Below are 13,326 nucleotides of genomic sequence, written 5' to 3' on the forward strand. Positions count from 1 at the left end.
TATGGGGATGCAGGTGGTCTGGCCTAGTAGAGCAGGAGTCAGGTCTAGTGGGCAGAGCAGGTGTCCAGGTTGGGGAATGGCACCAAGGGTCAGCACCAGAGTCAATTTCTAATTGCCAGAGTCAGAAGCAAGAATCGAAGCTGAGGGTCAGGGCTGAGGTCAGATAGCAAAAGTCAGAGCCAATGGTCAAGCCAAAGTCAGGGTCAGAAGCCGGGGTCGGAGCCAGGACTGGTCACAGATGGTTGGAAGTGAGGTGTAAGGGCAGGAACTAGAGGAGAGTCAAGGATCAAGCACGGGGATGGAGCACAGTGGGAACAGGAGTGAAGACATGAGTGAGACAGGAGTGGAGCAGGAATTAGGAACAGGGTTGGGTGCAAGCACAAGCAGGGTCCAATGTAACCACAAGAAGAAATCATCTTGTTGCTTGGGCAAACTTTCTGTGCCACCTTCTGGCTTAAATAGCATGGTTGGAACAACTGGTAGAGCTGGACAATCCTCCAGTCAGTGCTTCCATGAATGGTGCCTTGACTGAGGCTATAGTCCTACTAGCTTCTTGGCCCACCAGGTTTCAGCAGACCTTGGGTGGAGGACAGGATGCAGTTGCTGTCTGTGGACTCCTAGGTCTGGGTTCGAGACCTGGGACATCACAAGAGCAAGAGCTAAGCATGTAGGCTGAGATGAGCAACTGGAGAACAACTGACTCTGTTCTTTTCCTTGAGTAAAGAGCACTTCAGACAAGCATCCTCAAAGGGTCACCGGAACAGCTTGAAGCAGGTTCTCCTGGTTTGTGATGCTCACTAGCTTCACAGCCTCATTCTCTCCAGCTGGCCACATGTAACCCTGAATATTTCTGTTTGCATCTGGTGCAGGATTAGAAGGATAGGGTGGGATTAAGAGAAACGTGACTCTCAGGGTATTGAATTAATTGCTTAAAAGCAGAGGTCATGACCAAAGCTTGTGACTCAGAGGGCCACCCTGGAAATTTGCCAGTAGCTCAATGCTGCACCTAGTGTGTATACAAATTATCAAATCTTTATTATAATACATACATGCACCCAACCCTAATACTGGCTTGGACTTGTACCTTCCTTGACAAATGAACAGGAACAGCTTGGTTGGAGGTGCCCCAGCAATAAAATCCAGTGGATGATCAGCTTTGCACTCAGACTCACACCCCTAGGTGCATATCAGTTTTCAGGTGGGACTTTGGGCTGCCCTGCTGTATGGAACATCTTCAACATTACGGTTCCTTTCCCCCACCAAAGGGGCTATGCAAGTTTACGCAGAACACTTCTGACCCTTTCTTGAAATTTCCACTTAGCTTCTTTCAGCTGGGATTATACGTGATACTGGATTCACCAGCAATAGCCAGATGCAAATCTTGCACGATGCAAAAGCACTGAACTTCATCTATATTGTCAGTATCTTTCCTAGTTGTTAGATTATCAAAATCACCTTCATCCCTATTCACGTACTCCATACTGAATGATTCACAAATCATAATGAAGAGATATGACATTTAAATCAATAAGGAGAACCAAGGGAAAAGATGGTACCTAGAAAAATGTAGAGCATTGGGATGAGATAACCATTAAACGGGACCCCTTAATCCACACAGAAGTGAGTGTGATCTTTTTTCAGCTGCTGCAAATCTTAGGAGCCAAATCTTGTCTCTGCGCTCCATAAACAAGAAGGGCCCAGATGCAGCAGAACCAGTGAGGTTCTACTGCACATGGTGAGAGAGCAGCATTTCAGGAGTACACGCAAGGGACATGCCACACGTCCCCTAGGTGAAAGATCCCTGTGCCGTTGTATGCACTGGCTGAGGCCAGTGGATCTGGTGCTGTGGCAAGGGGCCATGGATCTCAGTACACGGGGATCCTAGAGCCATAGAACCAACTCCAGCCTTGAGGTTGGAGTAGCAGTCAATGCATTTCCCACCAGGATACTCAAAGCACAGCCATGTTACTTGGCGGATTGCTCTGACAGTATTTGGCTCTAGGTTCTGTGAAAGAGAGAGAGAGAGAGAAAGACAGAGACTCGTACTTTCTTACCTAGTGCATCATGAAGATACTTCTGTCCTACCAACTTTAGGTACTCCTCAATGGCTTTGGTTGCAAGCGTATTCTCCCTGAAGATCAAAACATCATGCTCCCCACAGCGATCTACCTCAGACATCACCAGATCGGTCAAGAAGTCCTGAGGGAAAAAGTCCAGCAGGAATAAGGTTTATTAACCAAACAGAATCATGCTATGCTCTTTCAACGACTTTAGAACCCAGATGGGAAGAGTAAAAGGAGCCCTGCACTCTTCAAAACAGGATGAGAGGATTATTGAACTGAAGTGCCTGGCCTCGGGGAAGGCATGCAGATATTACACCACTGGGGGCTATACAGATTAGCTAGAGTTCCCCTCACATTTGTGTACCTGACTGCATAGGCCAATACAGATCCCCAGCTCTGTCATTTTTGGACTCATTTCTAAAATTGGAATAGCAGCTGGGACTGGTGGGTAAAATTAGAAAGGTGGAAGCAAGCCTCTAAATAAAAAATCCCTACAACCAAGCTTTTTTGACATTTTATGACATACTCACTCCTCCATGGCTGACATGTTATAGTCATGCTTTACCGATGTATGTTAGAGATAACTAGCTCTGTTTCCCTGCTATCCAAACTCAAAATATCAGGAGGAAAGCAAATCCAACTTTTTATTGAATACAGGAATTTTATTAAGAAGGATTTAAACCAATGAAATTAATGAGCATAAAATGGGCTGGGGATTTGGGAGACAAAGTTAGCACTCCTACTATGCCTTGATTTAGCATTGTGTTGAACTGCATTCAGGCTATCAGGCACGCCAGACAGAACAAAGGGCAAGAATCAAAGCAGACTGCAAGCTCCTAATACAGGACCTAGTCCTGCAGTGGTAATCAAATTCCTCAGCTGCTTACTCCAGCGGGAACTGAGGGCACTCAGCATCCCACAGAAAACAATCAGCTCCTTCCAGAATCCAGCCTCAGACACTATAAGGCTCCTGGGGGCAGAGACCAAATTTTTGTTTGTTTTCTACATCTTTTAACATCCCATCAAACCTCCGTGAATAATACAACAGAAGCTTGCTAATCTGCAGGGGAAAAAAGTGGCAGCCTCTCACACAGTTAGAGGTCGTGAGATCTCACATCCCTAAAATGCTACTTCACAAAATTTACTGAAGCACATTACTAGTATACTAGGAAGTCTCTAATAACTACAACCAAACTACATTACCCTTGCTTTATTGTTATTTACTTACCTTTTTATTTTCTCTAAAAATTGGCAATAGTTTTCCCAAATCAGTGTAAATTAGTGAGATTCAAGTGTAACAACAATATAACAACATCCTGGATTGCTCACTTGAGAGCTCCAGGTTGTAATATCCTACATCGTAAGATTTCACCAGTACATTAGAATCCAAAATACAAGCACTACAAAAGGTAGAGCTTTAACATGCTAATTTACTTATCTGTTGCAAGGAACATTGAAGGAATCTGGAGATGGCTTGCCAGAATTATTACAGTTCAATGCTATAGGAGAGACACTTGGTCATAAAGGACATTCTATCGAGAGGGACATGTGCAGTGGAAGATGGTAAATATAGTACATAAAAGTTAAAGGATTATGTAAACATTCCCGTCCACACACAACACCCGGTTCATCCAAGTTTGGCTGTGCTTTAAAAACTCAGGGTAGCTGGTACAGCTGGGGGTCATAGAGGTAGAGCTTGGGTACCACTTTCACTCAGGCTGGTAATCTACCCGCTTTGCAGTGACAAAGTGACCACTTGAGCGCGGATAGTCCTCCAATGTCTTCCCACAATGCCCCCTGTGTACCCAGAAGAACAGACAAGTTGGGATAGAATCATAGAGTAGCTCAGCTTATTGCAAATGAAGAACCATGGGATACGTCCCAGAAGTCTGAGCGACACACACAAGTGAGTGCAGCACCAGTGTGAGGATGCAGCAATGCGGGTATGGCTTTTCAGAGTGGCAACTCACAATCCAGCTAGGCTAATCCAAGTGCTAATCACCCATGTTAACTGTGGTGAATCCTTGCTGTTCACTGTTTATAAGACACATTTACAAAATTTTATTTGCAAGCCCCTTGATGCTACAGTGTTCATGGTGCATCACCTATCCGGCAATGCAGGAAATAGTTTTATGTACTCAAGGTACAAACGTAACATTCTGTGATGGTAGGATGCTATGAAGTCCTTCCACCTACATGGGCTAATGTTTTAACCCTGCAATAATTATCTCCTCTAAGTGTCTACATCTAGAACTTTGGAATATATTCCCACTTACAGATTCTACTTCTGCCTTTGGTAATGTGTTGCACACCTATATTGCCTTCCTTTTATAAAGGATTTGCCCAAACTTCTTTAAAACGCTCATTCTGCTTTGCTTTACTTCGCTTCCCTTCTACAGCCTCTCCCCTTTGGTAGTGTTCCCCTCCTCTAACTCCCATTCCCAGGGCTGTACACCCCTCATATTAGTTCCATCTTAATCTCTATTTAAATTTATGCAAACCCAGCCTTCCTAATCTGTGAATTATTTTTTTTTAAAACCCATGAGAAATGCTTATGAGCCTCAGGAATCATTGTGACGTGTTCCTTCTGCTCTTACCTTGGCTCTGCCAGTGCTTTGAAGAATGTGCACCAAAGCACAGGCCATCTCCTCCTTGTTCCTCACGCTGATCACAGGCTCCAGCACTGAGCACAGCATGGTGTAGTTGTTAGTAACAAACTCTGCAAATTCTTTGTACTGTTCCATGGGGAGGATGGTGATGGTCTGGTATCGGGACTTGATCCGAATGGAAGGCCCCCCTGATTTCCCTTTATTGGGCGTAGGTGTGCTGACTGGGTACCACTTTTCCACAAACTGACGGCCAGTCACGCTGGCCATGGGGATGTTGACCAGTCCTACATAGTTATTCTTGTCTTTTTTCTTCTTCTTCTCCACATCCTTATAGATGTGAACTGTGATGCTATGGAGGGGCGGGAGGCCATAGAACTCAAAGTGTTCGCCCCAGAAGATGTTGTCTGCTTTTGTTTTGCTGGTGGTGCGGGCAAACAGAGTGTCGTCAAGGCACAGCTCACAGAAGTATTTCTTCTTGGGGGCCAAGTCCTTGGCCTCAATGATCCAGAGACGGAGCACATTCTCGGCTCGACGGCAGTTGTCCTGTGCAGAACAAAGAGCTCAGCGTTGATTTAGAGAAAGTGATGAGGAAAAAGAGCATTTTCTTTTCAAACAGAAAACACAGATCGCGCAATGAGCGTATTTTATACATCGCTATTTGATCACCTTTGAATCAATTTGATCAAATTGGTTCAGAACACAAACTTGCTCTTCGCTTCTGCCATTCAGAAGCTGGCAGATTCATAAAATTTCTGGTAACTCAGTAAAAAAAAATTTTTTGTTTTAAAACACAGAAAGAAATCACTCTGTTACCAAGAGCTAACCCCTCTATTGGGCCATGACGCTCTGTATCCTTGCTCCTGGGTCACACTTTAGAAGGAACCCAATCTAAAGCCTAGCAACCAGACGCTTCACCTGACTGACAATGGTAGTTCCTTGATCAGTCTCAATGAATGGAAGTTCTTAGAGATGAGGATCAGGAGGCAAGGTAACAGGAATATATTAGTTAAAGGTTTAGCCTATTGCACTCTATATAAAGTGGTGCCTGGTAGATTTTGGTACACCAAGAGTGGCCTCCTTCCTCAGTAGCTACTTTGGTGTGATCAACCTAATTAAATAGGTGAGCACCTCTGTGATGGTTTAATATATCATCTGGACAAGAATCCAATCATGTCATGTACATTTTACTGGTGTTAATGCTTCTGCAGCTTCCTCTTCTATTACCTTGTTAGGCTGCACTGTCCTGCGTAGGTTTTCCATCCACTTGTCTCTCTCTGCTGCAGAGGAACAACTGAAACATTTACTGCCGCTGGAGTAGGTTACCTGAAACACAAAAAATAGGTCCAGTTCTGGCAAGACTGCAAAGCAGAAAAAGGAGCAAAAGTCATAGGTGACTTTCAAGCATTGAGAGCAAATATGAAAGAGGCAGCAAAATATGGGAGCACGGAAGGAACAAGCCTGAAAAGGACACAGAGTGCAGAGAAAAAAACCTCAGCTCAGATGGGTATAAAACTGAAGGGAAACACACTGTTCTACCCAAATGTTCTGAGAGACTGTAAAATAAGGATGTAGTCAGCAATTTGAAATTTGTGCACATGCTAACTGAACTGCAGCCTCTAGATACTTTCAATATCCCCGTAAGTCCCCAAGGCAGACAATCTGATCATTAACAGAGCAGGTGTAGGGAGAGACTAGTCACATGTTGATGAAAGGTCTGATGCACAAAAATCCCTGCTGGATGTCACTGGAAATACTGTCTTCAGGAAGCTAAAAAGTGCACACTCTGGGTACTATACACATTAATGGGCTGAAACAGCCAAAATGTTTTACTTTGCTTTTGGAAGAGATACCACCACTTGGAGCAAAACAGACGCTAGCTCTGTTTGTGCACATAAGGAGACAGTCACATTTTGCTTCAATTTTTATTTGGCCTTGCCAGCTCTCCCTGTTCTTGGTCCCATTCAAATATATGAGCATGGGAAAACCACTTTAAGACTAAATTTTAGCACTAAATTTTGCATTTGTTTTGCCAGCTGTCTTCTGTCTACCCAGGAAGATTGAAGCAGAATAGGAAGTGCTTCCAGCCAATGGGCTATGTTGTGACTATTGAGCCTACAAAGTATACCTCTATTGTGAGCTCAGATGTAAAAAGTATGTGAAAGTTCATAAGATGTTACAATAACCATGAAAAATAGGTCAAGTTGTTTATAATGCGGAATGCTGTAACAAGTGCAAAAGAACCAAAGAAGATTGATTAATCTAAACCAAAAAGGCCATGTTGATATAACCCAAAGATTGTTGAAATTATGCTGTCTAAAAACGGAAGATGTGGAACCAGAATTAATAGACCAAAATTGGTGTGACGGATACGAGGCCTAATTGGTGGACAAAATAACGAGGGAGATGAACTATGACACCCACTTTTACCCTTTCTTAAAGAGACTGAAAAAAGACATGATCAGCTCAGCTCAGTTCTCCCTCTCATCTCCCATCCCACCTGGTGTCCCCGCTTATCCCCCGAACTGCCAGCACTGCAACTCATCCCAGCTCACCTTGACTCATCTAAAGGACTTTCTTCCTGAGAGGAAGGCCTGCTGGCCTTAATCTTGTTCATGGTACTTTGTTTTCACCTGTGAGTGCTGAAAGTCATCACATGATTGTGACATCCAGTCCTCAAGCCCATTAGCGGGGATATATAATTGCCAGCATTGCAGGGGCACGTAAGATTCTGCATCATTTTCCCTTCCTTTGTTGCAATGATTCTCAAACTTTTTTACTGGTGACCCTTTTCACGTAGCAAGCCTCTGAGTGCGACCCCCACCCCCAATCAATTAAAAATGCTTTTAAATATATTTAACACCATTATAAATGTTGGAGGCAAAGTGGGGTTTGGGGTGGAGGCTGACAGCTCCACCCCATGTAAGAACCATGCAACCCCCTGAGGGGTCCCCACCCCCAGTTTGAGAACCCCTGCTTTGTGGTGTTATTTTATGCCCTCCCTTCTTTCCTTCTATTCTAATCTCTCACTCTCTTGGCTTTTCATCGTATCCTGAAGTCAACTATGTTGTATTCATCCAAGCCTGCCTTGTCTATGAAGAAAATATCCAGTAAGATGACATCCCTGACCAGATCGTAAATCAGGATCCAAGTAGCAGGTGTCATGGTCGACTTGCCAGCCAAAAGCATCCTCTTGTAACTAATCAGCGGTCCAGTGTTCCAAAAACATCAGCAAAAGCTTATTTCACCCATCTTTTCTCACCTGTCTCTCCTCTGCCTTGTGTCTGTCTGTTAAGCCGAGGATAAGTAAATGCCCTCTACACATCAAGGCTGGAGTAAAATTAACTCTTTCCTTTTCATCAAAGAAAAGTTGTTCTGAAAATAAGAGACTGATCTTTTGCCTCCAAAAGGAGAAAGGCTTTAAAGGTTTTGACTAAGTTTGTTTTTGCATAATCACTCAACCTGAGTTTCAATATAAATGCCTGTTTTGATTTCTTGTTCCTTCTTCTGATTAATCAATAAACTTTTCATTTGAATAAATGCTTTTGGGTGTTTGTCAAGTTACTGAGTAAAACCAAGGCCTCTGTTTAAAATAACCCCAAACCTACCTATCTCTGTTTAATGTTGGACAGTGAAAGAGATTATAGACACCTTTAACTCTTTGGGCCTTTGAGATCAATATCCACACAACAGATACTACTCTGAAATGAGTTGGAACAGCTTCTGAACGTGTTGCCTTAAGGAAAAGGGATGAGACTGATATATTTGGCGTTCTGATAGAGCAAACAGATCTTTGCGTCAGGGATTTAGACACCGGGGGCCATATTCATCCCAGGCATAACTCCACTGAAGACTGAGTGGGCCCATGACGTTGTGTTGAGCGTGATGGCCTTGAAGTAGGACTTGATAATATGCTGTTCATCCTGTCAACTTTAGACATGTGTTTTAGGTAGGGTTTATCCAATTTAAAAGCACACTTATGTAATATACCTTTAGTAGCCTTCCACTAACTTTGCAGACCTTTCTAACTTAGAGGCCACTTTCTTCACATGGTATGTTGGTAACCAAGATCAGCTGGGGTGCTGTTGCTAACAGCCCCATAATATGAATGCAGGGGAGTGAGGGAGAAGGCCAGTGGGCAGCAGAAGCCCTGAGCCACAGATTTAATCCCTTGATTGCCTGACAAAGTTCAAGTTTGTTGACCTTCCGGACACCTGCAAGGCCTCTGTTTACTCAAGCTTTTCCTCAATAACCTGCCAGAACAGGGCTTTTGGAGCAGAGCTCTTATATCAGCTGACTTCTCAATTTGGTCATATTTAACTTTTTTTTAAAATGTATTGTAAGAGAATTCAGATTATGAGGAGTGAAACAAGCAAGCTTAAGCCATATATCTGCATGCACATTACAAATGCTTAGATATGTATCAGATACACAGACATTCAATTAGAAGAGTATAGTCACTGAAAAGATTTATTCCCATTGACTGATGGACGTCATTAACCCCAAAGACTTTAGAATCTTACGATGATGGTCTACATCATAACCTCAAATGTCTGAGAAAACAGATTTATTCACCCACTTAGGAAATCACAAAACAGTGCACACTGGGAATGCATACTGACTGACTACACCATGCAATCTGTACTTTTATGGGGTGGAGTTTCTTTACCTCAAAGCAGAAGTCTTGTCCAAGGATACTGCTGTGAAGTGGTTTGACAAAGACTTTCTCTTCAATCCCAAGATCCAATGCCTCCACTGCGCTGCCCGGGCTAAGCAAAGACTCATGTGAACGAGATTCTTTCAGCTTTGGCAGTCCACGAGACCTGAAAAAGAGGACAAGAGGGGAAAAATAAGAGGGGGTCAGGGAGACCTCTCCTGAACAAGATTTGGCAAGACCCAGAAACAAAGGAAGATTGAGACTGATGGGTTAACCAGTCTGTACAATTTTACAAGTACTTTATAACCCCCAAAAAAAAAAATTCCGTCAGTCTCCTTTTGGCTCTTGCTGACTTCTCAAAGACACACACCTCCAGCTAACTTGTCACCTTTAGAGTGTTGGGACGAGTTTTGCATGTCAAATGGTTTACAATATTTTCAGAATTAAATTTCCATGTGATACTTGTATGTTAGTGCTTGTTTATTCAAAAACTTAGTTTGTGACAAGCTGGGGTGTAAATCTACACTGCCAGGCACTAAGTGTCCCTGTGGACCCTGATGCTGTGCACTAGAAGCTTGTCAGTGCGCTTGAATCTACTGTTTCAAAGCAGGGTAGATAAAGTGCACTACAGTAATTTTGGTGTGCAGCAGAGGGTCCACACATGCACTTGTGCTGCAGGCTAGTGCAGAGTAGACTCTTATCCCAGCTTGCTGTGAGCTAAGTGTTTGTGTAGACAAGGCCTGAATGAAATAAAGTAGACCTAGTACAGTCTACTGTCAAAGTGGCACTGTAAAGTACCAGTTTCTGACTCCAGAATAAATGTTATCACCTCAGGTTCTTTCCTCCTTGTGCATCACTACCTGGAATAGAAGGTTCTGCAGGTAAAATTGTGCTTTCAATGGCACTACTTTGGTGGGGCTACTCATCCCTAACTGATCATCCCTGTAACTGGAACTTAGTAAACGAAATGATTGATAGTAAACAAGGAATAGAATCCAGGTCCCTCTCTTACTGCATTAGATTCTGCAGAGTGAACAGGGATAAAAACAGTAAAAACATATTTGCTACTCTAGGCCTCGATTCAGCAAAGCACTTAAGCACATGCTTAACTCTATCACTATTCAGCAATGCACAGCAAATAAGACTAAGCATAAGGAGGAGCAGATGTGTGAGTAGTAGTGCACACATTTTTCAGAGTACAGCTGCACTTTAAAGCAATACTTTCTCACCAAGGTTTCCCATCATAGTTGGGTCACAATGTAGGCCTGGTCTACACTAGAAAATTAGGTCGGTTTAACTACATCGGTCAAGGATGTGAAAAATCCACCCCTTTGAGCAGCATTGTTAAGCTGACCTAAGTCCCCATGCAGACTATGCTAGAATTCTTCCGTCGACCTAGCTACTGCCTCCCAGGGAGGTGGATTACCTACGCTGATGGGAGATCCCCTCCTGTTGGCATAAGTAGTGTCTACACTGAAGCGCTACACCGGTGCAGCTGTGCCACTGTAGCGTTTTAAGTGTAGACAAGCCCTTCGTTTCAAAGCAAAAACATTTACGAATGGCTATTCAAAGAAGGATTGGGACGGTTTTGTTAGCTATGCTGGCAGCTTTATTCTCTGAAAAATTGTACTTCCCCTTGAAACTCTTTTTTAAGAAAACCCAATACTTCGTAATATTAAAGAAATCTTAAACTCTCAATACCACAGCAGCAGCTTTATTGAGGGATATTTGAAAACAGGAAGCCTTCTCCAAATGCATTTTTGTTTGCATCTTCACCAATTCTAAGGCAGCTTACCAAGACATGGATACCATGAAGAATAAATATTAAGAAGCAAGCTGAGTTCACCTCATTTTAGTTTTGCACAAGACCAGCTACTTCTGGCATTTCGGTTGATTCACATGGGATCTTTAGACATTCTCAGAGAAAATGTAGGTTACATTAAATATATTAAAATGATCTAAACAGAGGGAACAGCTGCATTCTGATAAGATGGATGCTACAAAAAAGATTTCAAATACAAATTGACAACATTAGTATGAGCACTTTGTCTGCACTGTGATTTTTTATAATAGGTTACAGCAGTAGCTTGTACCAAGGAAAACCTAAAACCTCAGCCATGTATAATTGAACACTTGCTGCAATTAGGTAGGGCAAGTCTAAAATAAACACACCACAATGCACCACTTTAATATTATTCTATGCAAAATCCTCTCTCTAATTTAAATTTCTCCTCTAAAGAAAGAACTGCTGAGGTCACTTGGCTACCCAAGTGGCAACTCTCCCAAATTCTCAGCAAATTCAGTTCCAAAAGAAGGTCCTTTAGTGAATGATGCCAGGGAACAACTGGCTGAGCGCGCCAACAGCTAATTCCAGCCCCAACAGCTCACAGCAGAAGAATAGGGGGTGGTCAGAAGGGAGGAGAAGACAGACGACCCCTTCCAAAACAAGGCAACTTTTCACAAATCCTGATAAAGCCATCACATTTGTAGCATCCTAGGGTTAAAATGGCCAACACATTCTAATTTACATCAATCAAGCACACCTACATGAAGCAATTGTACAGCCATCTGGCAGTGCACCCCCAAATCATAGTGGTGCCACATCACAGCCTCTCCAAATCTTTTTCTGGGCTACATCTCAGAAAAGAAATCCAGGTGTGCAGAGGAAGAAATGCACAAAATCCAGCAGTAGTTTTATCTCAAGCCTTTGGTTAAAAGTTTCAGATGAATTTTAAGCCAGGCAGGAACATTGGGCAGGAAGAAATGCTACTCCATCCATACATGTTTAGTAATATCCCTTCTCCTCATCCTTCATGCTGCATCCTGCCCCTCAGGTGACACAAACAAGGTTCCTGGCGGTGCGTAGCCTGCTCAACACTGGGCCTGTTTCCATGGTGCTGCATCTATAAGGAGGTTAGAGCTGGAAGACAGCAGGGAGAAGCAGCAGCCAGCAGGGCTCAGGGAGCATGCTCTGCAACAAGGCAAAGGTGACCTTTCAAGCAAGGAGCGAATTGCTCTTCCTTGGATTTAACAAGTTAACTAGATCCTAGATAGTAAAGAATGGCAAGGAGGGGAAAATATCTTTAAAAAACTGCTTGTCAGTGGCCTACTAGGAATGGGGCGGGGGCTGAAGAAAAATACATCACAGAAGTTCTATTTATCTTTCTTCACATATGATCTTCCCCCCGCTGGGAGACATTTACCATATCCCACCTCGCAAGCTAAATTTTTTACTAAAACATCTGTTTTGTTTCCTCTGCAGCATTCTCTTTAGCCTACTAATTTTGAACGTGGTTTTATCTCAGATCAACTTGGATATAAAATGGTCTTGTTTGGACAGGGGAGAGGGGCTGTGAATAAGTTTTAGCAATCCCTGGAAGTGACTGTATTTTCTCCTGCACAGATTTCTTTTTGGTGATTGGTTCCTTTCAGCACTGCCAAGCAAACAACTATCAACTGATTAAAACTCAACCTCATCCCACACCACAGTGATACTGGAGAGTTGCTTGTTGGGTTAAATGTGAATGAATGCATCTGCAATTGCCACAATGTATTTTTCATTTATTGGTAAAACTGTTTAGTATCTATGATACTGTTGCTCGGGACATAATTCAGTCAGAGGCAATTGCAATAGAAATAAATTTTATTTCTATTAAAATAGTTTCATCCAACATTCTGTTGTTGTAATTAATAAAATAGACAATTTGCCCACCCCGTTACCCCTCTGGCATAGACACACAGTTAATAACTCAAAGCCACTCACTTATTTTTCTAATGTCCAGTGATGATGCCAGATTAAAAGAGCCTTTGCCGTATTAGATGGAAAGCTATTGGAAAAATGAGTACTACTTAGAGTGTCTGTGAAGAGAGAGGTAATCCCAGAGAAGCAGGATTACTATAAACAGGAAGATCAAGCAGGCCCAGCGTGGGGGAAGGGTTGTTTGCACAAATCTGTTTCTATTAAACAGCCCCACTAACTACCCAAATCCTGATTTCAATT

At 42.9% G+C, this 13,326-nt stretch overlaps 1 protein-coding gene across 1 annotated transcript in view; it reads right to left on the reverse strand.

The window, feature by feature from the left end:
- The window catches only part of RASAL2 (RAS protein activator like 2), a 170,208-nt gene that overhangs the window by 31,640 nt on the left and 125,242 nt on the right, over positions 1 to 13,326 (reverse strand). Inside the window, exons 6-9 of the mRNA XM_065409333.1 lie at positions 9,339 to 9,492; positions 5,897 to 5,995; positions 4,661 to 5,215; positions 2,055 to 2,199 (exon numbers count right to left, since the gene is read on the reverse strand). Of these exons, the coding sequence (XP_065265405.1) occupies positions 2,055 to 2,199; positions 4,661 to 5,215; positions 5,897 to 5,995; positions 9,339 to 9,492 (953 nt within the window). The remainder of the gene's footprint in view (positions 1 to 2,054; positions 2,200 to 4,660; positions 5,216 to 5,896; positions 5,996 to 9,338; positions 9,493 to 13,326) is intronic.

This window comes from Emys orbicularis, chromosome 8 (assembly GCF_028017835.1).
Source record: "Emys orbicularis isolate rEmyOrb1 chromosome 8, rEmyOrb1.hap1, whole genome shotgun sequence".
NCBI lineage: Eukaryota > Metazoa > Chordata > Testudines > Emydidae > Emys > Emys orbicularis.